General features: G+C 49.3%; 4 protein-coding genes across 5 annotated transcripts; 2 read left to right on the top strand and 2 right to left on the bottom strand.

Annotated features, from left to right (window-relative positions):
* Window positions 1-8: 8 nt before the first annotated feature.
* On the top strand, window positions 9-6,379 carry pelp1 (proline, glutamate and leucine rich protein 1). 2 transcript variants are annotated; one of them, XM_061293699.1, is made up of 19 exons: window positions 9-195; window positions 450-514; window positions 585-690; window positions 765-914; window positions 1,018-1,089; window positions 1,150-1,209; window positions 1,292-1,448; window positions 1,521-1,653; window positions 1,826-1,913; window positions 1,995-2,083; window positions 2,156-2,269; window positions 2,342-2,492; window positions 2,571-2,724; window positions 2,800-2,855; window positions 2,962-3,095; window positions 3,482-3,584; window positions 3,656-5,125; window positions 5,512-5,781; window positions 6,037-6,379. In XM_061293699.1, exons 1-19 carry the CDS (start codon window positions 55-57, stop codon window positions 6,127-6,129), a joined length of 3,606 nt encoding a protein of 1,201 aa, XP_061149683.1. In that variant the 5' UTR covers window positions 9-54; the 3' UTR covers window positions 6,130-6,379. The 2 variants fall into 2 exon arrangements, with proteins under 2 accessions (XP_061149683.1, XP_061149675.1); XM_061293691.1 differs by having other exon boundaries at window positions 5,509-5,781.
* Window positions 6,380-6,522: 143 nt separating this feature from the next.
* On the top strand, window positions 6,523-12,325 carry acox3 (acyl-CoA oxidase 3, pristanoyl). Its single transcript, XM_061281928.1, has 19 exons — window positions 6,523-6,625; window positions 7,172-7,301; window positions 7,364-7,461; window positions 7,541-7,676; window positions 7,769-7,843; window positions 7,927-8,016; window positions 8,108-8,251; window positions 8,324-8,412; window positions 8,597-8,693; window positions 8,761-8,943; window positions 9,633-9,755; window positions 9,860-9,980; window positions 10,065-10,187; window positions 10,321-10,434; window positions 10,502-10,617; window positions 11,011-11,185; window positions 11,397-11,464; window positions 11,550-11,636; window positions 11,817-12,325. The coding sequence occupies exons 2-19, from the start codon at window positions 7,182-7,184 to the stop codon at window positions 11,934-11,936; spliced, it is 2,079 nt and encodes a 692-aa protein (XP_061137912.1). The 5' UTR covers window positions 6,523-6,625; window positions 7,172-7,181; the 3' UTR covers window positions 11,937-12,325.
* Window positions 12,326-12,724: 399 nt separating this feature from the next.
* Window positions 12,725-17,179, bottom strand: htra3b (HtrA serine peptidase 3b). The gene is made up of 10 exons (XM_061281939.1): window positions 16,604-17,179; window positions 15,100-15,217; window positions 14,908-15,040; window positions 14,759-14,848; window positions 14,431-14,625; window positions 14,327-14,359; window positions 14,045-14,262; window positions 13,866-13,964; window positions 13,564-13,738; window positions 12,725-13,046 (listed from the first exon to the last, which is right to left on the bottom strand). The coding sequence occupies exons 1-10, from the start codon at window positions 17,013-17,015 to the stop codon at window positions 13,011-13,013; spliced, it is 1,509 nt and encodes a 502-aa protein (XP_061137923.1). The 5' UTR covers window positions 17,016-17,179; the 3' UTR covers window positions 12,725-13,010.
* Window positions 17,180-18,207: 1,028 nt separating this feature from the next.
* Window positions 18,208-22,887, bottom strand: LOC133156147 (uncharacterized). The gene is made up of 12 exons (XM_061281952.1): window positions 22,871-22,887; window positions 22,679-22,794; window positions 22,348-22,412; window positions 22,217-22,268; window positions 22,073-22,128; window positions 21,690-21,811; window positions 21,159-21,218; window positions 20,912-21,086; window positions 20,665-20,826; window positions 20,416-20,513; window positions 18,524-18,705; window positions 18,208-18,441 (listed from the first exon to the last, which is right to left on the bottom strand). The coding sequence occupies exons 3-12, from the start codon at window positions 22,410-22,412 to the stop codon at window positions 18,394-18,396; spliced, it is 1,020 nt and encodes a 339-aa protein (XP_061137936.1). The 5' UTR covers window positions 22,679-22,794; window positions 22,871-22,887; the 3' UTR covers window positions 18,208-18,393.

The following is a 22,887-nucleotide window of genomic DNA, read 5'->3' as shown; positions in this document are numbered from 1 at the left end:
CTTGGTCGCGTCTTAATGACGTTGACTTAGCGGACCGGCAGGGAGGCAGGCAAGATGTCGGCATCGTCTTTGCTGCATGGTCCGTCTGCTCTGCGTTTGACTGAAGGTTTCTTGTCGGTTCTGAAGGAGCAGCGTCCCGAGTATTTGCCCAGTTTACTGGACAGCTTCCGAGAGCATGGCGTCTTCCGCACGCAGGTAGTTTGAAGAACGCCCGCCTTCAACGACCGAACGTGTGCTATCTTCCTAGCTAGCCATCTGCTAACTTGCTCGCTTTTGTTGTTCACCTGGCACAAGAAAATCATGTTTCGTCGGATAAACGAACCCTTCAATTAAAAACCATAGACCTAACGTGGACTGGGGTTATCGTTTTGATTTTTGTTTTCAGAGGTGGAAGTGGGCATGAGTAATAGTAGCATCCGTATGAATTGTAACAAAGCTGATGTTGACAGGGTACCAGCGCGGCAGCCGGTCTGCTTGGGTTTAGCAACGCCAAGCTGGCTTCCAGTAAGACCAAGTAAGTTTCTTTTTCCGTATCAACACGTGTCAGAGATCCGCTTGGATCAGCAAGTTGTCTTTGTGTGCAGATTTGAGGGGCTGTGTCTCCTCGCCATGCTGGTTCAGGACAGTTCATGTGAGCTGTTCCAGCAACACTGTCTCTCCTGGCTTCGCTCGCTTCAACAAGTCATACAGGTGACACTCAATGCTGCGTCTCTGTCACCGTCGTCCACATCCGGGAGGATGTTTCCTCAAAGCCTGTTCTCCAGTCCCAGGCTCCCGTTCATACCATCCAGCTGGCCGTGACCATCTTAAAGGACTTGCTGCAATATTCGTCTCAGTTGGCAGAGCTGGCACGGGAGGTGGGCCTCAACTGCATCCTGGGCATCCTCACGTCACTGCTGGGTCTGAAGACAGAGGTGAGCCAAGGAAGCAAGACGGCACCCGATCAATGTGTACAGTCACCCCCAAAGGAGGACAAAAAACATTTATAGATGTCATATGCTATGTGTGTGATGCCAGTGTGAGCTAGCGGCCATGGAGGGAATGACGGCGTGTATGACCTACTACCCCCGAGCGTGTGGATCCCTGCGGGTAACAAATTTCATTTGCTTGGTCATCATTGTCCAATACTCAAGTTGCTAATTATTTCAGGACAAGCTGGGGGCCTACTTTCTCTCCAAAATGGACAGTTACAACAAGAAAAGCCAAGAGGTTTGTTCTCCCGCTCAGGCCGCCGCAGCTTCCGTTGGCGAGTCGCGTCACATTGTGTGTATGTGCGTCGTGTTCCCATCAGGTGGCTTGTCAGTGCTTCGGTTGCCTCCCCTGTCTGGGCGGTCTGACAGACCGAGCGTCGGGCACTGGCCGAGCCGACCGATGGAACAATCAGGTTCACTGCCTCGTGGCCACGGCCAATGTCGCGCTGTCTCAACTTTACCTCGGCTCCGAACTGGGTACGCGCTCACCCGCCGTGTCCGGGCCTCATTTTGCTCGTATTGAAATGTTGTTGTTGTGGGCCACCACAGACAGGACGGCGCAATACGAGGGTCCCGGGGTGGAGCTCGGCTTTCCTCATCTCGATCAATCGGATCCCTTGCTGCCGCTGCAGCTCCAGCGTAGATACACGGCCGTGTGTCTCGCGCTCAAGCACACGCTCGGGTATGTACAGGCACGCTGAGTAAATGTATTTTAGGTATCATAGACATACGGACCCTTTGTACGGGAACTCAAGGTCCAGCATGTATGCTCAAATCCGTGTTGATAGCGGCAGAGTGTAAACGATGAACGGCGGGTTCGTTGTGCAAATGGTGTGAACTTGACACGTCTACAGGGTGGATCCGGCGTCGGCTGTGCGTCTGCCCGTCAGACCCATTCTCAATCTGGTGTGTCGAGCTCTCGCTATCAGCGCCAAGAGCATCGTGAGTATCCCGCGCGGCCGACACCAACACCGCGTACGCCACCCCACGGGTCATTTGCACTCGTTTTGTTCTCCGTACCAGAATTTAACCGGCGACGGCAGTGTGAGGCTGCTGCTCCTGCCTGCCATTCACACCAGCACACTGGACGTCTTAACTGCGCTCTTCACTGTGTAAGTTGCACGATGCGCACCCGCCTAGTGAAAAAGCGCCCACGTACTTATCTGACCTCGTCTTGACTGCAGCGTGCGGAGCAGCATGGTGCAGTACGCCGCGGTCCTCCAGAGGCTCTTTTCTCAAACCTTGAGTGCATGGACGCCTCCGCCTGAAAGTAACCCCGGGCAGCAGAGAGCCTACAGGTGAGTCACGCCAATCATCCTCAATGTGAACTGTGAGTCGCAATTCAATCCCGACACCTTTTAATCCCACAGCTCGGTGCGCGTGTCCGTGTACAGAAGCCTGGAAGCGTGGGTGCAGGTGGCCGGCGCGTCTGCCGGCATCCTCCAGGGGAGCCCCAGCCACACCGAGCTCCTTTTTTCCCACCTCCTCGGTGACATCACACCCGGGGCCGAGTCCGTCAAGGTCTTGTTGCATTTGTTTTTTGAGTGAGTGTACGACATTGCGAAACCCAGCCGCGTCCTTTTTCTTTGGCTCCCGCAGCTCCGAGCTGGCTTGTCGGCTGATGCGGTTCCCGGTGGCAAACCGGGCCCTCGCAGGACCAAACCGTTGGTCATGGCTGATGCAGTTGGGCCCTCCCTTCAGAAGAAAGGCGACATTTTGGCCAACCAGGATACCTGCCTTTCAGCTCTCAGGGGTGAGTTACTGAAAAAATGCTCGCACCCTCTTTCAAAATGACGGCCTATTTGAATTCTTTTCTTCTCCCGCTAAGCTTTAAGACAAATCATACTGACCAGCGGAACCCTCCTAAAGGATGACCTTCACAAGGTAAAAAAACCAAACCGACAATGGTGCACTTATCGTTCAGCATCGATTTGCGTTGTAAACGCGCAAAAGTTTTTAATTATTTGACGCCGTGTATTTTGTGCCATAGCGTCTCCACGAGGTTTTGCTGCCGCTGTGCGTGCGCTTGCAGCAGCAGCAGTCCAGCTGCAACAGCACTTCCGAGTCTGCAGGGGGCGTCAGCGGGCAGTATGGCGGCGTCCTCACTCGGCGGGAACTTTACAGGTACACTACGCATGTACAGGAAACACTCAATTGGGCTGTGTCTAGAAAAGTACGCTTACACGTTTACTTTCAAACGACCCTCCCACGGCAGGCGATTGGGAAAATTTGTGATACGGAGAAACCATATTTCAGAAAAAAAAGAGATTATAGTTGCACCTCTCAAATGCTTTAAACACATTTAAACTGTTTTAAAAAAACAAACAAAAAAAAAACTTGAATTAATTAGAAACCATTTTCAAATACTCTTCATTTATCAGTCTCTGTCTCACACTCCAAATTTACTTACCTCTATCTATCTAAGTTAGAGCTTGGCAGTTTTTTGATAAAATCCTTCAAAAAACATTTTGTTTACTTTGCGTGTCATCGTCATGTGTTTGGACTCTCAGGTTGTTGCTGGCTCTCGTCCTGGTTCCGTCCCCGACGTGGCCTCCGCCTCTCACCTGCGCCGTGTCTATTCTCAGCAAAGGGCGCGCAGACCGCAACCTCAAGGTTGGACGTGATGTCGTCATTGGCGTTGTCATGAAAAGCATACTCAGTGGGCTGTCCTCGCTCCCTTTCAGGTGTCCTCGTTCTGTAGCGAGGCACTGACTATGTGTAACGCCCTGGTCCACCCGCGCGCTCCCTCCATCGCCATCCCCTTACCACCCCTCACACTGAAGTCCAGCCCTTCAGCTCCCGTCCTTGCGTCCTCTCAGGGCCCGACCCCCGGCCTGCCGTTACCCACCCTCCTCGGAGGCCCCGGCTCCTCAAGCCCCTTCCCCGCCGCCCGCCACTCGCTTGCTCTGCTGGGCTCTCTGGAGAACCACCTGTCTCTGGTTCCAGGCCACGCCTCAGGCGATGCCATTCTGTCCCCGCACGCGCACCACCAGCCAGAGCCGGCCAATTTGGGCCCCCCGGAGGGGCAGAGACCTGTTTTTGTGCGCTATGACAAAGAGGAAGCCGAGGACGTGGAGATCTCGCTGGCCAGCGACTCTGACGACAGCGTGGTCATCGTTCCTCCGGGGATGCTCACGACGGAGACACGCGAGCCCGTCGAGAACGCGGCCCCGCCACAGAACCCGGCGGCCGCCACACCCGTGGGCGGTGCCGCCGAGCCCGTAGCGGTGGCTCCAGCTGTGACGGATGGCGTTTCCCTCCCTGATGACCCAGCCACCTCTTCCGCCTCGCCTCTTCCCGCCGCTGCTGTCAACTCCTTCGTTCCCCACACCTCCTCGGTGGTCTCTCTCGTTCCGCCGGTTGGCGAGGGGGAGACAGCGGCCGTCAGACCTCAGCTCCAGCAGATGCTGATGCAGCCCTCGACCCCCGGAGCCCTGGGGCTGCCCCTCCAAATGCACCAGCTGCAGAACCAACTGGCCCCCCCTCAGGCAAGGCTGCCCGCCGACTCCAACAACGAAGACTCTGGCGTCATCAACATCAACAGCACGGACGATGAAGACGAAGAGGAAGACATGGAGGATGACGAAGAGTTGGAGGAAGATGAGGACGAGGAGGAGGAAGTCAGCGATTTCCCTGAGGGCGAGTTTTATGAGGGCGAGGAGTTTGACGAGTTTGATGAGGATGGGGAAGAGCTGGAGGAGGAGGAAGATGAGGAGGACGAGGAGGACGAGGAAGAAGACGAGGGGCGTGAAGATGGCACGATGCCTTTGTTAGAGGGAGCGGAGGACAAAGCGAACGTGGGCGGCATTGAGGAGGAGAAGGTGCCTTGTGCAGAAGTCATGCTGCCCGCCTCAAGCACCGATGGAGAAACCGTGGGAGGCATCCAGGAGATCCAGCTCAGCAGAGCTGACGTCGCCGACGAGCGTGCCCGAGTGCAGGAGGTGGAGAGCATTGGAGTCCTGGAGGGGGCCAGAGAGGACGAAGAGGAGGAGGAGGAGAGGGAGAGGATGGACGACCCCACCATGCCTCAGATCCTGTGCGTGACCGGAGGCGGTGTGCCAGAGGAGAGGGAAGAGCCGGTCGAGGACGAGACAACGGAAGCGGCCTCCTTTCGACGCGAGCCACCTGTCGCAGAGTTTCAACCGCCGCTGCAGGTAGGTAAAAACAAGGTGGTGCATCAACACAGGACCTAACCAAGGCTGCCCACTACTACTAGCACTAATAGATTTAACTCTAAATAGAACACACAAAGAATGATCGCAAAACACTTTTGATATTTCAAACGCAACTGAAATTATCTTTCAAAATATGTAGACTCTTTACAGTTGTTTTGATTTTGGAATAATGCGCGCGAACGACATGTAGAGCTTGTCTCTCAGTTGAGATGTTCCACTTCAGCATGCTTCCCTGACTCCAGTTACTGTCCTACATAAATGGGCAGGACTTTGACAGGTCAAAATAGAAACTCAACAATAAGAGGATAGAAAACGTCTGTGTGTGTTCTCACTGCATTATAAGCAATGATTGGACTTTCCAGCAGGAAGCTTTGTTGGCCCCCGCGCAGGAAGCGAGCACCGGTGACGACCAGCCGCCTGTCCTTCAAAACGAACTCATGGCGGCTCCTCCCGATAGCGGCAGCCCACTGCCTTCGGAACCCGCCGCCTTGTCAGGCCCTGAAGAGTGCCTCCAAGACGAAGAAAAGGCCAAAGACACGGAAGCACGTGAAGGGGCTGAGACGAAAGGAGTTAAGCGCAAAAGAGACAACGAGCTTGAGGACGAAGAGGCGGGACCAAGTACTGATGAGAAAAAGGTAAACAATACACTATTTCCACCATTAGATTTCAGTTTGATTTGAGTTGAGGGTAAAAGAACAAATGCAAATCATTAAGCAGGAAAAATGACAAACTGGTAGTTTTTTTCTTTTACCTTGTATCGATGCTGGGAAGGGCGCCCATGAGGGTTGAAAAAATAATTTACCCACCAAAGGTCACAATCTTTGAAGGCTGGTCGCTGTTTTAACAGACACAGGCATTACTGAACACTGGCCGCATTTTGTTTCTCTCAGATGCAAGACGACTCCATCGCCGCCATGTTGGCCGATTTTGTCCCCTGCCCACCTGACGACGACGAGGTTGCAGCCTCCGGGTCAAAGGTCTGACGAAAGAGGGCTGGCCGTGGTTGTTTTTGCAGTCTTGCATCATTTGTTTTGTTTCACACAAACCTCAGTTGGACAATGAGACATTTCATTGACTGTCTATCAAACTAAAGTAGTGAAGCCTTATCGCTACACAGGCTATGTGTATAGTGTGCTCTCATTTGTGTCTTCCTTGAGTTCAAGCTTTCTTTTGGGTTCTCTCGTCACATGTCATGTGCTTTGATATAAAAGAATAAAAGCATTGAAAAAATGACTGTCGATATATTTGCCCTTATTTCCAGACAATATGTACAGCCTAGAGTAATTTTCTAGTTTTTAAAGAAGGAAAAAGCGCGCAAAAACTGTCCCAAGATGGCGCTGACGTATGCGTATGACGGCCGGCCCACTGGTTTACTTCCGGATTCAGAGTGCAGTGGGCATGTCATGGCCCAATGTCCACCGAGCTTGCTTTTTCTTGATTGTCTGCTTTCAGCGTTCACGGAAAGTCGACTGTCCACAGGTAGGATGAACCGAAGACACGTCCTAAGCCAATTCCAAGTTAATTTATTATTTTGGTTTGGTTAAATTTGATCTTTACAATCACAATTCAAACAACACGAAAGTAAATGTGTGTATGAAGTGTTATATTCGAAAAGGGACAGAAATAAGCATTGCCAAACAAACTACCGTTCATATCTCTTGTTTGAATATGCAAATGTTTGGTTTTATTTCATTTGGCTGTCGTTAGACTTTGCTGTTTGGGGTTGAATATCCGTGTATCATCGTTTTGACGTGAAAACGGACGGACGGACAGACCTTGAACTCTGCTCTGCTCTGAAAACTTGAATGCCAAACGGCGACTAATCTGCGTTCAGCCAGGTCACTGACTTAATATTAAAAATAAGTAACACGAGAAGGCTATTTCTGTAGAGATTCTGTGGGATTGCTAAGGAGCTGGTACTATACTGAAATGCCATTGAAATGCTGTTTTGAAGCGGTGAAAAATATCAATTGAATATGGAAGAAACGTGACCAAAGAAAGTCCACCCTGTATTTAATTGGAAAGTTTGAAGACGATGCAGCAACGAGTGGCTGACCTCCCGAGCGGGCCTCTGGACGTCTACAGGCAAAAAGCTTCTTTCCCATGGAAGGACATGCTTGTGCTTCTGGAAGGAGAAGACGAGATGGCATTGAAGGTATGACGTGATGGCACATGATCTTCTTCTGAGGTCACGCTTCTTGTTGTGTTGTGCCGCAGCAACGAGTCTTCACGGCGTTGGAGAACGATCCGCTTTTCTCCAGGACGCCGGGTGAAGACCTGCCCATGGCGAAAATGCGGGAACTCACCTTCCTCAGGTGCAAGGTGGACTGTACATTTCTTTTGCACACATTGTCAGCGTAAACTCAAAGATCCATTTGGTCCGGAAACATACAGGGTGAAGAAGCTGTTCTGCTATGACTTCCTGACCAATGACGAGGCCATGGCCAACCCGTGGTTGACGGTGGTCCTCAACAACTGCTTGGGAATGTATGATTGGTCCTTGTCGGCCAAGTACTTCCTCAGCAAAGGCGTGAGTGCGTTTTATGAGAAAACAACTTTTCCGGACTAGTTTTGCGATGCTGTCTGTTGTGTTAAATGTCACCTGTTGTTGTTGCGTCTCAGATGTTTGCAAGGACGGTCGCCAGCAGCGGCTCAGTGCGACACCGCAAGTTTGCGGACGACGCTGACGACATGACGGTAAGCGCCATGCTCATCTCCGTGTCACGTCAAACGCACGCCCTCTGTCTGTACCACGCTCGTTATGCCCCGTTTTCCCGGAGGCGTTCGGATGCTTTGCGCTGACCGAGCTGAGTCACGGCAGCAACACCAGAGCCATGAGGACCACCGCCACCTACCAGCCATCCACACAGGTTGGAAAACTCTCAGCGTTGTTGCTAGTAGCCTAGCGCCTGTTGTTCCCGAACGTGGCCAAAAGGTCCTCCGGGACGGGTTGTCTTGCAGGAGTTTGTCATCAACTCTCCAGATTTCGAGGCAGCCAAGTTTTGGGTGGGCAACCTTGGGAAGACGGCCACTCACGCACTGGTGTTGGCGCAGCTCTACACGGCGGACGGGGCCTGCCATGGTCTGCACTCCTTCGTAGTTCCGGTACGCTGACTCGCCTTGAGCTTTCGCTCTATAAGGTGCTTGAGTGCAAATGTAAGCGAGTGTTGAATACAGGTGAGAGATCCCAAGACGCTGCTGGCGCTTCCTGGCGTTCTCGTTGGCGATATGGGCAAGAAGCTGGGCCAGAACGGAGTGGATAATGGGTACACTCGCAATATCTGGAATTAAACCTTGCATTTTGTTCATTATAGACACACGCAATAATTAATCCTCGAATCGACAACTATCAAAAATTTAGTCACATTTGTCATTGATTTGCTTGTGTGAATGAGTAAGTGGACGATTGCGGACGTCAATGACTGACTCGGTGGGAATGACCATGCGCAGGTTTGCTCTATTCCACAACGTGAGGATCCCGCGGGAGAATCTCCTGAATAAGACCGGCGATGTGACTCCCGCCGGCACTTATGTGACCCCTTTCCGGGTAAATGCCGTCCTACTCTCGATCCGCAATGGGTGATGCCGCGGCCAACGCGTTTGTGCTTGTGAAGGACCCCGACAAGCGTTTCGGGGCGTCCCTGGGCGCCCTGTCGGGAGGCCGGGTGTCCATCGCCAGGATGGCCCTGGTCAACCTCAAGCTAGCGCTGACAGTGGCGGTCCGCTTCTCCGCCACCAGGAGGCAGTTCGGGCCCAAGGACGAACAGGAGCTTCCCGTGCTCGAGTACCAGTTGCAGGTAAGGGCCAAGGCTCTAAAATACGCACGCTGTATACTAGTTGAACTGCACTCACTTAACAATAACAGCAGATTGAAAAATAGTTAACAATTGTTGGAGAAAAAAGAATGGTCTCAGTGTTTTCTGAGCAGTAAACAGGTGATATTGGTATTTTGGTATTTTAAATAACAATTTAACACAATTTCCAAGCTAATGCTTAGCATTGTGATTTTAGAAGCAAAGGATTTTTTAACACAATCATTGGTGCATAACTTCACATGATGCAGTATTTTTCTGAATCACTCATAGAAGAAGACATTTCTGCAAATTTCTGAAATGACTGCACTCTGCTGTACTGTATTGCCTCCTGGTAGCCCGAGCATAAATAACATTGGTCCAAGGATTGAGCCTTGACTCGCTCCGTTGCGGAACGATGCCTCGGAGGTTACAATGTCCCCCGACACTGATGCAGAAGGTACTTTCAGTCAGCTATGACCTAAAAACAAACCAAAAAAAACTCCGGACTGAACCTTGAACCCAATCCAGTGCTCCAGGCAAGAAAACAAAATATTGTGATCTACTGTGTAAAACGCTGCACCGAGATCTACCAAATGAGAGACACGCACTCCACCTTCTCACATATGGGTCACGGCATTATGGATGTAATTCCCAGCGCCGTCAAGACTTTCCATCTTTTGTGTCTTTTCCAGCAATGGCGTCTGATTCCGTATCTGGCGGCAGCGTACGCTCTGGAGCGCTTCTCCAAATCCCTCTTCGGTAACTTCGTGGAGTTTAGCCTGGGGCAAATGATGAAGGATCACTCGGACAAACAGGTGCATTCATCTGCTTTCTTCAGCCACTATCAAACATCTTGCAAGCACAGTTGGAACTCTGCCATTCAGTTGATGATGCATGTGTTTGTGTGTGTGTCTGTCAGGCTGAGCTGGGCCGAGAGCTCCACGCGCTGGCCTGCTCCGGCAAGCCCTTAGCCTCGTGGATGGCTCAGCGCGGGATCCAGGAGTGCCGCGAGGCTTGCGGAGGTCACGGTTACCTAGCCAGTGAGTATTTTAAGCCTCGTGGGCGGCGCCCGCGTATGGAACACGCCACGCTCACACTTCCCCCTGCTTTGCTCGCCTCCGCAGTGAACCGCCTGGGCGACCTGCGCGATGACAACGACCCCAACTGCACGTACGAGGGAGACAACAACGTGTTACTGCAGCAAACCAGCAACTACCTGATGGCGTGGATGGACGCCAAGCGATGCGGTCAGTCCTCAGCCTTTAACAATAAGACAAGCCGAGGGGCTGCCGTCTGGAACTCACTCAGAGCGGGTCCACAATACCTTTTGGTTCAGACGACCCGCAACTGTTCTTGAGCCAGTGTTGATTATGCTTTCAGACGGCGTGCCGATCCAGTCCCCTCTTCACACCGTGGACTTCCTGGACCGTTTCCACGAGATCAGAGATGGCCGCTTCACGGCACGCACGCTCGAAGACTGCATGGACTCTGCAGGTAGTTTTCTTCGTTCTGCGGGATCCAAATGCGACGTGGCTTCATTGCTGGATGGCTTCCCTGTCAGTGGCGTTGGCGGCCTACAAGTGGCTGGTGTGCTACCTTCTGGAGGAGAGCCACGGGCGGCTGCAGCAGCTCCGGACTTTGGGCCAAGACGACTTTGAGGCCCGGAACAATAGCCAGGCAGGAGACAGACAGCCTTTTTCCTTCTGCACCGCAGTTCTTGATTTCAGTCATGGTGGCCACTTTTCTCAAAACAATTTTGCAATAGTAGTCACAACATTCAAGACATTTGGGCCCAATTTCACATTTTCCAAGTCAGCGAGCCAGCCAACAAAAATCTTCAACCTCACTTTTGTTTACATCACAAATGAGTTGAGATTTAAGAGACCTCCTGCATTCCATATTTGATTCCGTTTCCAAATATTCAGCTCGTTGAGGCCATATTGGGAAGTATTTGGCATTTCAGGTCATCGCTGGCTCAAATGTCACTCTTGTGTTTTCTAATCTTGCTGAGTCAGCAAATATGGCTGCAGTGTGTTAAGTGTGTGTCCGTCGGTCCGTTTGTCCGTCCAGGTTTACTACTGCCGTGACCTGGCCTTGGCCTACATTGAACACTGCTGTCTCCAGAGGTTCCACGACTGGACTCGGGACGACGACACGCCCAGCCAGTTGCGAGCGGTCCTCGGGAAGCTTTGTGCGCTTTATGGACTGTGGAGCCTCAGCAGCCACATGGCCACGCTGTACCAAGGTGCGCCGACGCACGCACTTGACGTCGCACTTTCTCCAGGAGATTCAAACAACAGTCACAAATCAGCCGCACAATGGAGAGCACAAAGTAAACTGGCAAAAGGAGCAATTAAAGAGTAGAAAAACAACAAAAAAAGCTGAATAGATATTTTTGGGCATTACATTTCCCCCCCCAAATTATCAATAGTAAGTCCTTGTGTGCTTGTGTGCAGGTGCTTACCTGAGCGGAAGGGAGCCAGCCCACTTGATCCAGACGGCCATTCTTACCCTCTGCACGCAGGTCTCACACACTCCATCGTGATTGATGATGATGATGATATGTAAAACTGTAGAATTAGGCTGCTGTAAAGTCAAGTTGTTTGCAGCTGAAGGACGACGCGGTAGCGCTGGTGGATGCGATGGCTCCCCCGGACTTCATTCTCAACTCCCCAATCGGGAACGCTGATGGACAGGCAAGTTCTTTGTCACGTCCACTATTCACACAGTACTCAGGACACACAACTTCAATAAGTCCAATTGAAAATTTACTATCAATGACATACAACACAAAAATGATATATATATATTTTTTCAAGCTCCGCCAGTGGTGTGCCAGTTAAGTGATGCAAATTGTTTGTCCCCCGCGACCACAGCTCTACAAGAACCTTTGGTCCACGGTGATGCAGGGCAACCAAGCTCTGGAACGCCCGTCCTGGTGGAAAGAGTTCTGTGCCGACAAGCCCGCCGTGGGGTCTCTGCGGCCCAAGCTCTAGACAACAAACGCCAGGCGAGCGTACTCGCGGCACACACTCGCTTCATTTTCTTTTTTTGCCTTTGCTTCCATACTACTCTACTCTCCACAAAAAAAAATCGGTTTCCCAAATGGACAAAGTCCTCTTTGCAATGTGACCAAAAAAAGAGACTCATGACACTGCTCTCTTCATTCTTCATCTGGGAATTTCATTTGGCTCAACACTTCTCATTTCTGCACATCTGAAAACAAAATACACATCTTTACTGAACTAAAATTGATCAAATGCTACTATACATATATATATGGAGTATATTATACATATGCGTGTGTGTTTATATATATATAGAGACGATTATAACTTATTAATTAGTGCCTTACCAATAAAGTACCAACTTGATCAATTCCGTATTTTGGGTATTGTGTTCTTAATGCTCATTGAGGAGAATTCCCCGAAGCAAAGTGTTGTGGACGCTCCTTGTGAGTCAGAAGCCTTTTTGCGGTCACTTTTCCGGCCTAGCGGGTCAAAATAAGTTCACGCCGTCTGGAAAGGAAACGCCTTGTATGTACGTGCACGTTAAACGTATCCCATCCATATCGCAAAATAGAATCTACTCCAGTTGCCGTCAGCTAAGAAGCAAAGGGTAAGATGACGCATCTTGTAACCTTTGAGCTTTATTTTCGGGGCAGGAAATGCAGATGGGGTGGATTTCATGAGTCCTAAGTTCTTGGAGGAATGTTTGTTCTTAGGTGTACGCATCAAGCCAAGGAGTGGCGTGAGGTGAGTCAAAGCAAAAAGGAGGAGGTAAGAACTGAGGACTCATGGATTTATTGACTCTTCAAAAAAAAAAAAAAAAAAATCATGCTACACCGGCCCAACATCTACGAGAGCAGGATACTTTAAACGAGCAATGTGTATTTTATACATTTTACGAGGTGGGGCGTCCTTTTGTTAGCATGTCAACTTTCAAACATGATGATGGCCATCTGAAGGAGCTGCAAATATAAGCATAGCTTCTCTTGGCGTCTCTGTTTCTTTTTTTGCAGCTGGTGCTGAAGATGAGTGGGCTGGTTTATCTCCTCAATGCTGTCCGGGCTAGTAAGAGGTTCCTTGATCGCCCCCAAGCTGCTCCTATCCATGAGGTCGATAAGAAAGCGACTTCAGTACAATGATGGCAGTTTCGTTTACAAAGCGTTTCTGTGGCGGTGAGTCAGCAACACCTCGTAACATATATGACCCCGTCTTTTTTTTTTTCTTTTTTCCGTACGGCGTAGCTAGGATTTCTTTCCGAGGGGGGGGGTCAACAAGAAGGCTAAGAAGCGGGCCCGCAAAACAAAAAATGCAAACCCAAATAATTCTAGACAAAAAGCAGTGGAAATGTAGACAAAAGTCAATTATCTGACTTGGTACCTGGTGGCGGGGTTCCAAGCTGATTTCCTCAAAGCGACGTTATCTATTCCTCTCAAAATTCTGGACGGTGACAGAGAGGGAACGGGCGCTCAGGAATGCTTTGTATAGTATCAGAAAGTCTCGATGTGTTGGAAAGATGTCAGAGGGATTTTGGGTGGTTCTGGGATCTTTCCGCCACACAAACTGGGCTTACTCTATGACTTGTATTATATGTATGACTACGTGTATCTTGTCTCACTGTGGTGTACTGCATGATGACGTCTGGTTCAATGTTGAAGAGCAGGTCGTCGTTGTCCCTCCTGACCTCCAGCAGGAGGGCCGTTTCCTCCCGTAGCGCCCTCTGCAGCTGAGCCGTGCTCCCCACCGCCCGACCGTTCAGCTTAACAATGATGTCGCCATCTTTAATTCCGCTTCTGGAAGCACAAGGGTCACATTCTGTTTGTGAGGACAGCAAGCTCACACTGGAGAATATCCAGGAATCGTAATCCTGTTCGGCTCATTCTGTCTATTTTCATGCCCAGCTTTTGTAAGGAGTCGTACTTCTGCGCCGGGGAGTGAGGAACCACCTCGTGGACGTAGATGCCGCCACCGGGGACGTCGGGGAATTCGGGTCTCTGCTGTCGTAATTCCTCAATGAGCCTGCGGGACAGAGTTGCCTTGAGGGGAACCGAACGATTCCCGAAGGCGGCAGTAAACGAGAGCCGAGCGGCAGCACTCACGCCGGCGTGATGGTGAGCATCCTGATCCCGATGAAGCGCTTCTTGACCGGCCTGACATCCGAAGGAGACGGACGGGGGGGCGGAGGCACGTTTAACATCTCACCTTTGCCGTGCTTGTCCAGGGAGTCGTTGAGAAAGCGAGTGATTCTGTCTGAGGGGATGGCGAAGGAGATTCCCGCAGCGACCTTCAGGGTGTTGATGCCGATCACCTCGCCGTCCTCAAATAAAAGACGCTAAGCTCGCTTTGTCTTCGGAAAGCGAGGTGGCTCGAGAAAGTCTTACCAAATTCACCAGAGGCCCTCCGGAATTGCCAAACTGTGAAGGAGAAAACAAAAAAGCCAAGTGAGGTTTTCCCTCGGCGCCGACGAACCCTGGCGGAGTCTCACGTTGATGATAGCGTCCGTCTGGACGTAGTCCATGTCCGAGTCCCTGAGGCCCAGCTCTTTGCCGTCCCTCTGGGCGGTGCTGACAATGCCGGTGGTGACCGTGTTCTGCAGGGCGAAGGGGCTGCCAATGGCCACCACAAACTCTCCCGGCCTCAAGTCGGCGCTGTGACCCAGAAGCAGGACGGGGAGCTCGCTCTGGGATTGGAAACAGGAAACTCAAGACCGGCCCTTGGCATCCGAACCCCAAACGTGTCCACCTCATCTTGTGTAGCCAGCAAAACTTTGAACCAGTTTTTCTTAACTTTCAGAGAACTAAATTCCAACTGACCTTAGGGTTAATTTTGATGGTGGCAATGTCTGACTTCTTGTCGATGTCTCTGATACTTGCTTCATAAACGTCGCCATTCTGCATCTGGACCTTCAAGAAAAGACAAAGCTGTCAGTCGTTTGCTGATGTGTTTTTTTTGGTCTGTGTACCTTCAGGTGCTGGCGAGCTGACACGGGCGAGTTGCTGGAGACCACGTGAGCGTTGGTGACGATCAGCCCGTGCTGGGAAATGACGAAACCCGAGCCGCTCGACAGGGGGATGTTGCGCCCGAAGAGGGGATGCCTTGGGTCAGAACACGTCAGCGTGCGCACACACACATACACACACAGTAGAGCGTGTACCTGAGAAACAGTTCTATGTGAACCACTGCTGGGGCGATCTTCTCCACCACGTCTGCGATGAAGTTGAATTTGTATCGAGGGCTGACAGCGTTTGATGTACCGACAGTAGCGAGAGTACCTGGATGGGTTAAAACGAGTTGCCTTCAATGCTGATGAATTCAAAACGCTTTTAACAGCTGCAGGGACAACATCGTCCCCACTTGGCCTCATTTCAGTCACTGGAAAGCGCACACACACATACACACTCACATACACACACGCACACAGATAGCAACTAAGGAAACAGGAAATCCTTCCAGCCCAAAATTGTGGCCGACTGGCCTTATGTTTGTCTTTAATCACTGACTCTCTATTTTGTCTGGCGTGTACTCACACACACACGGACGCCCGCACACGCACACACACACACACACAGTTTCACTGGTGCGTAACATTTGTAAAGGGCGTGGTGAACTAAAAATATAGGTCTCATTCTTGCTAAATCTTGCCGGTGTAGATTTTCAGGGATGGGAAGAAAATTATAATGAGCAACGTTCACATCCACAATTTTTAAAGTCTGTGTAAAGTCAAAACTGTAACTTGTAAATTTGACGCACAACAGCGAAGAGAGTGTTGTAAAAAAATATATTTCCAAATGTAATTGCTTGAAAAAAAATAGCCAAAAGGCCACTCAAACGTTGTGGCCATGTCCGCAGACTGAAACAACGCCCGGCAAAAAAAAAAAAAAAAAAATGGATGCTGCATCATCCAGCGTTTTTCTTTTGCTTCCATATATTGAATTGTTTGAAATGTGGAAGTACATTCAAGGGGCTTAAGAAAACTAAAGTTAAAGCTAAAAGTAAATTAATCTTATGTAGCGTAGGATAGCATGTCGCTAAAGTGATCTGAGGTACATGGCCATGTTGAGACTGAAGTTGGAAGCGAGCCCGGCATGATGTCAGCCTAGTTTGCTGTCCTTTTGGGGAAGGTTCCTCAGTTCTCCCTGCAGGTTTCTTTGCTTTCTTGCTGCTTTGAACGAGTCAGTGAGCAGGAGAATGGCTGGCGCGTCATTGTGGAATGTGCCAAAACAAATGTGTGAGGCAGCTGTTGCAGCACTCCTCGAAAACACCGGCACTCTCAAATAGCAGCCATTCTCAATCGCTACAATATGCCAGGGATGTGAAAGCGACAGGGAGGACACCTGGTAACACCTGGAAGATTTTAATCATAGTGCATCTACCGGAGAGAACTGAAGTGTGGTTCAAGTAAGAAGAAAAAGCCCTTCAGTCAAGTCCTGCCACATGGCAGACGTTCCAGTTAACCTTTGTGTGACCTCATAGAAAAGTGCTCAACTGAACAGGCCAAGTTGAGATGATTAGGTCATGATTTGTAAGATTCAAGTAGGATTTCTTTCTCTTCCACTAATGTGTCTTGTACTATTTGTGCTATTTTTGTGGAGTGGTGCACCGTTGGATCTTCTGCCTGCCAGCAATCGACGTGTTGTGTGTTTTGCCGCTTGTCCTACCTGCGTTGTGACAGGCTCCAGGCGGGGCCTGGCTGATGGGCTGAAGCCCCCACTGCCGCGCCCTCCTGCCGGCAGCCCTCAGCTGGCACGCGTTGGCGTACGTCTTCCCGTCGCTGCCGCACACTTCCCGGCTGAGCTTGCAGCGGCACAAAGCCCGTGACGGCAGCCGCAGCCCGACGTCCGGGCGTCGGCACTCCAGGCCGTCCCCGCAGGCCGGGGCGTCCTGGCCGCCGCACGGTTCGCCCTCGCCGGCAGCACACGCCAAGCAGCAGTTGCAGCGGTCCGGCACGTAGCCCTCCGGGCAGCTGGGGCTGGGGCAGGCGCTCACGTCGCACCTTGACGGACACTCCGCGCCTCGGGATGCTTTTGGTCCGAGCAGCGCCAATGCCCACACCAACAGCAACATCTGCATTTTGTCTCAACTTAAAGATGTGCAAAGTGAGTTCCTGGTGCTTGTGGTGGCCGTGTCCTTCCTCGTGCCAAATGCATCCTCTAGCTGCCTCCGGATTTGTCGAGGAATCGCCTTTGTCCCGTCTCTCTTTGCAGCGGGAAACTGCCATCCCGCAGTTCGGGAGGAGGAGGAGGAGGCGGCCCTGGAGGAGGAGCGACCAGACCGAGGTTCTGTTTTCGTGTCTCCACTTTCACATCTGTGCTGTGTGCGGTTGACTTTGAACACCAAGGAAAAAGCAGGCCGAACGACTGCAGTCAGCACGCGCCGCCGACTTTGGATTTTGATCTTTGAAATGCTCCTCGTGGAAGACTTTTTGAAGAACTTGAGCCACAGCCTGCATTTGTTTGTCGCTGGTGGTTTGGAAAGTAAACAGGCAAATGCCTTCCCTTTAACCTCGCTGGATAATGCGAGAGGTTGGATTGGGAATAAAGTAGGAAAGACACTATTGATATCGATCTGCTATCAGCCAAAAATAATTGACATATTTCCAGAAGGTGCTATTAGGTTTAGTTTCAATAATAGAATCGAGATGTATATGCATCTTTTGTCATGATAATGGCGAGCTTTCAAATCTCCTTTCTGACCCATCACCTTATCATGTCGGAGGCGTTTCTTCAGAGTTAAGGTTCACTCAAGTTGGGGAAGGTTGTTTTCTCGTCACCAGGTCTAGCGTAGCTCAAATATGACGAGTAATATTATTGAATGATGTTTTTCTTCGCCCGGATGTGGGTCAACCTCACCCCCTTGACTAAAAGCGCTCATGTCCTTGCACGGAGCCAACCATGGAAATGAGCTCATGTGTACATTTGTGCGCTATTGCAAACATTTTTGCAGTAATATCTTTGGCTGGGGGAAAGGTTGAACGGCACTGAAAATGACTTCACTCTGCACAAGTGTTGTTTGTGCTGTTGTAAAAAAAAATATAGAGTTCCAGAATGTGAGCTGTGTTTGGTATAGCATGTGCCAGCACATGTTTTCAATTCATTTGACGGATGACTCATCAAGTCAGTCGACTGGCCGTTTGCTAGACGCCAACAACAATATTGTCACCATCGATGGACGGTCCAATTGGTGCGTGGGCCAATTGTGGAGACTAATTCATAATTGCAATCGTGTTTAATGCAGCAAAGAATGCCAAACATTGATTGGTGCATACGAACGGTTGGTTAATTTAAACAAAATAACACGTGATGTGTAAATACAATAGAATTTAAAGACAATCATTAATTTCTCACATTATAAGAAAAGCAATTCAATAAATTAACTCCCGAAGATGAAAAGCATTGTTGCTCCCGATGGGTCGTTAAGGTGCTTGTTATTGAAAGGACGCCGGTGGCGGTCAGATGTCCCACGACGACCTGATCTGCGGCCTGTGGATCCTCATCTGCTAGACGAGCGCAGAACGCAGCAACGTCTCACAAGCAGTCACGGACATGCAGACAAACGGACGGAAAATTCCTCTGACTGACCACCTGATCGGAGGGGGGGAATCCGTTGTGCTGAATCGAGGCGTCATACCCGCGGGCCGCTCCGTCCAGCCTGTACATGCTCACGGCCGGGCTGGACCGGCCCGACTGTCTGTAGTCGGTGTGCTGGCGAGTATGCGGCGACCGCAGTGGCGCGTCGTAATGGAACGACGGGTTCAGGTGTCCTGAAAAAATGCAAGCTCATGTTATTTTTATTTCGCTTTCAGTCTAGAACCGCAATGTGACACAACGTGCCAACTGGAAGACACGAAGCATCAGTAAGAGTAGTGGTCCCCAATCACCGGGCCGCGGACCGGTCCGTGTGTTACCTGGTACCGGGCCGCCAAGCCGCACAGAAAGAAAAAAAAACGTTTTTTTTAAATCGACGATCAATTAATTCAGGTCAAGACGCTCGTCCCGGTCACGTGACATGCCCCCCCCGTCGAGCCCGTAAAGCTAGCAAAAAAATGAGTAAGAATTTATTTTGAAAAATAAAAAGAATTGACGATTCTCTCCTAATTACATCCGTCGGTGCATCTGTGTCTCCTGACGCTCGTCCCGGTCACGTGACGTCACCCCGGTCGAGACCGCGAAGCTAGCAAAAATTAGCAAGAGACATAGATTACGACTTCTAAGTAAAGGAAAGCTGTGTTTAAAAGAAAATTTCTGGAGTCCTACTTAAAATATGGGTTTATCGCCACACGTGACCATGCCCACTCTGTATAATATGTGGCGACAGGCTAGCTAACGAGGCAATGAAGCCTTCAAAACTGCTTCGGCACAAGTCAAACCTTTGGAATTTTTCTGAAGGAAAAAAAAAACGTAAACAAGAAGGACAGAAGCCATTACTGAAGACCAGCACAACTACATCAACAAATGTGAGTTCACTGAGAGAATCGTTCTTAGTGGCTAACCGTATTGCTAAGGCGAAGAAACCTTACTGTTGGTGAAGATTTCTGAGAAACAAGCTTCCAATAATTCAACGCAAAGGTGAGTTTTATTTTTATGTGGTTTATATTTGTTCGTTGTATTTGTTATAAAGGCCTGTCCGCAAAAATATTAATGATACGTAACCGGTCCGTGGCGCTAAAAAATTTCCCCTACTGATTAAGAGGACATGGAAGCGAAGGTCGCCAACTAATTGTTCCTCCCGCCATAGAGGGAATAGGTTTTTTTCCCATGTATAATGCGCCCCCATGTAGAATACGCACCCTAAAAATGGCATGTTGATGCTGGAAAAAAGCCTGTACCCATGTATATTCCGCACCCAAATTTTGACTCCTACTTAAGTCCGTAAATGTAAAATTATTTCAGAAAAAAGATCATCTTTGGGAACAACCGGATGTTATTCTGCCAGTCAGTATCACTGCGCATGCGCTAGCAAACTCGATAGCGAAGAAATGTTTCGGATTTGTGGAGGGTACATTGTGTCAGCAAACGAGCAGGTGATCGAGCAAGCGTCTAATACGAGAGAGCATTGCGTTCGTATGGAGCGTGTTTGATGTGAACAGCAGAGAAGAAAGCGCATCTGTAATGGCGGCCTCCGTATGATATCCGGATTAAAAAAAATAATAATAAAATAAAATTGTACCCATGTATAATGCGCGCCCCAGATTTTAGGACAATAAATTAGTTAAATTTTGCGCATTATACATGGAAAAAAAACGGTACTGTGAATATTGCTGTGCACTGTTTATATAAGTTGGCGCTCCACATGTAAAAAGTTAGTCGAAATTTCTTTGGAGGTTTACAATTAGCTTCACATTTACGTGTTGTCATTTTCCGTCTTTTGTGTTTTGTTACGTATGTGTAAGTGTTATGTTATATGTTAGCATTAAGCTAGGAGGAGTCACTGAGATGAAATGCTATGGTTAAAATGGAAATGACTTTCTTACCGGCATTTAACGTGCCTGTCGAAAGTTTATCAGATCGGGACCACTCAAATTCGTCGTTCAGCCATTTGTTCACCAGCTTCTTTTTCACGTCTTTTTTCCTGGAAGGTGGTAATTAACACAATTTTTAGTCAATTTGAAGTCCAAAATAATGTGCGGAAACTAGAGTGCAATTTGTGAATAAATTGTGTGAAAGTTGCTAATGATTTCACACACAAATATTACCAGTGTAGTAGTTTTGGCCCGCCTTACCTCATTTGCTCTTTTCTGTTGATGACCACGTATGCGATCAAGCCTGACACGGTGGCCACGAGGCAAGCCAGGGTGACCACCAAACCGGCGTAGAAGGCCACACGTTTGATAGGCAGCCCACAGTCAGAGCCTAAGTACCACGTGGCGTCCAAAGCCTTACATCTGAAAACATGCAACTGAGATTAGAGTAACAGTATTATGCAAGTGTCGACAATGAAGGCAAATGAAAGGCTCCAACAGGACTGACTCGCAAACGGCGCCGACATCCCTGAAAACCCTGCACGCGCCACCGTTGTAGCAGGTGAGCTTGTCGAGGTCATAGTTGGCGTGGCATCGAGTGACGCACACCAGGGAATTGTTGTGGTTCACCGCCCTGTAGTGCCGGGCCAGGTCCGGATCCTTCACGTATGACATACAAAAGGCTGCAAGGAGATGACGAGGGAAGAGTCAATCATTGCATCACACTCGCTCGCCATTGACTGAAATATACTTACTTTCCAGATCCAGTTGGGTCCCAACCACAGTCGGTTGCGTTGTCACGTTGAAGGGACAATCTGAAAATGGAAGTGTTTATATGACTCAGTGCGTCATTTGTCCAAGATTTGTCCGCTTCATTCCTCCAGTATAAATTCACAACATAACTTATGTGAAGACACGTTCGGGTTCGAGAGACCCGAACCATCTTCAAAATCATTTGAATAGCGAGTGCAGGACGAATAAGAAATCATAGTTCTTGTCGGTAAACTGCAAACGTTACCAAGTGACCCAACTGGTTGATTTGTTTCACTTTGTACCCAAAAGGCCTTTATGAGTGAAAGTCTAAATTCGTTTTGGAGTTCCTCTACTGATATCTGTGGTGGGTGTGTCGCCTAGGACTTGGTTCCCTGAAGTTTGTTGTAGTTGCTAGGTGTGGTGAAGAAGCTTTGTGAGTTAAAGGGGTAATCATCTTCAACAACCAGCCCAAGTCCCAGGGGTCTCCAATTCAAATACCCTGACTGTACCTCGTACACAGTGTTGCAGCCCACCTGTTGTGCACGTAAGAAGATTTGCCAAAGTCCCATTGACAGCATTCACTTGCGTCTCGTATTGGCTCTCAAAGTCGCCGTTGTTTGGAATATTCAAAACCACATCGTGGCTGACGTTGATGCTGAAACGCAACGCAAGGCAGAAAACATTTCAACACGATTGGACGATAGTCTTGAATTTGAGGAAGGCTTTCTTTACCAACAATGCGGAATGAAAAATGCATGACATCTAGTGGGAAGAAATTGTTACTAACGACTTTTTGTACAGTCATGTTTAGCGTTGGTAGCATTGTTGTTGGAGTCCGTATGACCATGCAGGAAGTGGAAAATGGCAACTAAGTTGTTTTTGTTGTGTGTGACGTGTTTTTCCGTTGTCCAATTACCCTTGTGGTCTTTCTGTGACTCTGCCGGCGGTCATGGCATCAACAGCTAGTCTGCGCTGCAATAAAGATAATAAGATGGAGTATTGTTCTTATCTACAAAAGTCGACGTGATATCCAAAGTGTAAGTCGGTTGATTGGTTTTACCTGGTCAACACCAGAGGACGAACGTCTCACCAAACCTGGCAAAGCCACCGGGCTGAGAAAACCAAATCACAAAGATTTAGACATTGGCCTGACCACAGGACAAGAATACAATTTGCGTGGACCACAATTACCTCACTTTGGTTACCACTACTCTCTCAAAGTTTAATAGATTAGAGCTTCTGTAAAAGTCTCCCATCTGAAAGAGTAACAATGGAGTAACAGTCATCACAAATGATTGAACTATTGAAGCAAAATTGTATCTTTAGAATTCACTGGCTAAAGCGCTGACTGCTGCAGCTTCACTCTTGGCTCAAATGTTTTCTCAACATAATCTCAGACAAGCAAAACTCAGTCGTTGTGGAACATTACAAACTGAACGGGTAGTCAAATTGTGACTCCAAAGCACATCTCATCATCATGTCAGGCAAAAAAACAAACAAACAAACAAACAAACATGTTCACCTTTTCCTCAAAGTCTTTAACAAAGACTAAGGACTCCGTCGAGCTCAAATTGTCGTAATTGGGATTATATTCCTCGTCGATTACCACTTGGATTTTCACCAACTGCTCAATGTTTTCTACGGTACACAAAACGCAATTAGGGCATACCATAGTAGCAGACGGCAAGCATGTTGTTGACGGGTTAGCACATACCGATCTCCACACTTTCC

The sequence above is a fragment of the Syngnathus typhle genome, linkage group LG1 (assembly GCF_033458585.1).
Source record: "Syngnathus typhle isolate RoL2023-S1 ecotype Sweden linkage group LG1, RoL_Styp_1.0, whole genome shotgun sequence".
Lineage (NCBI taxonomy): Eukaryota > Metazoa > Chordata > Actinopteri > Syngnathiformes > Syngnathidae > Syngnathus > Syngnathus typhle.
The sequence above is the reverse complement of the archived record's forward strand: the minus strand, read 5'-3'. Positions and strand labels throughout refer to the sequence as shown.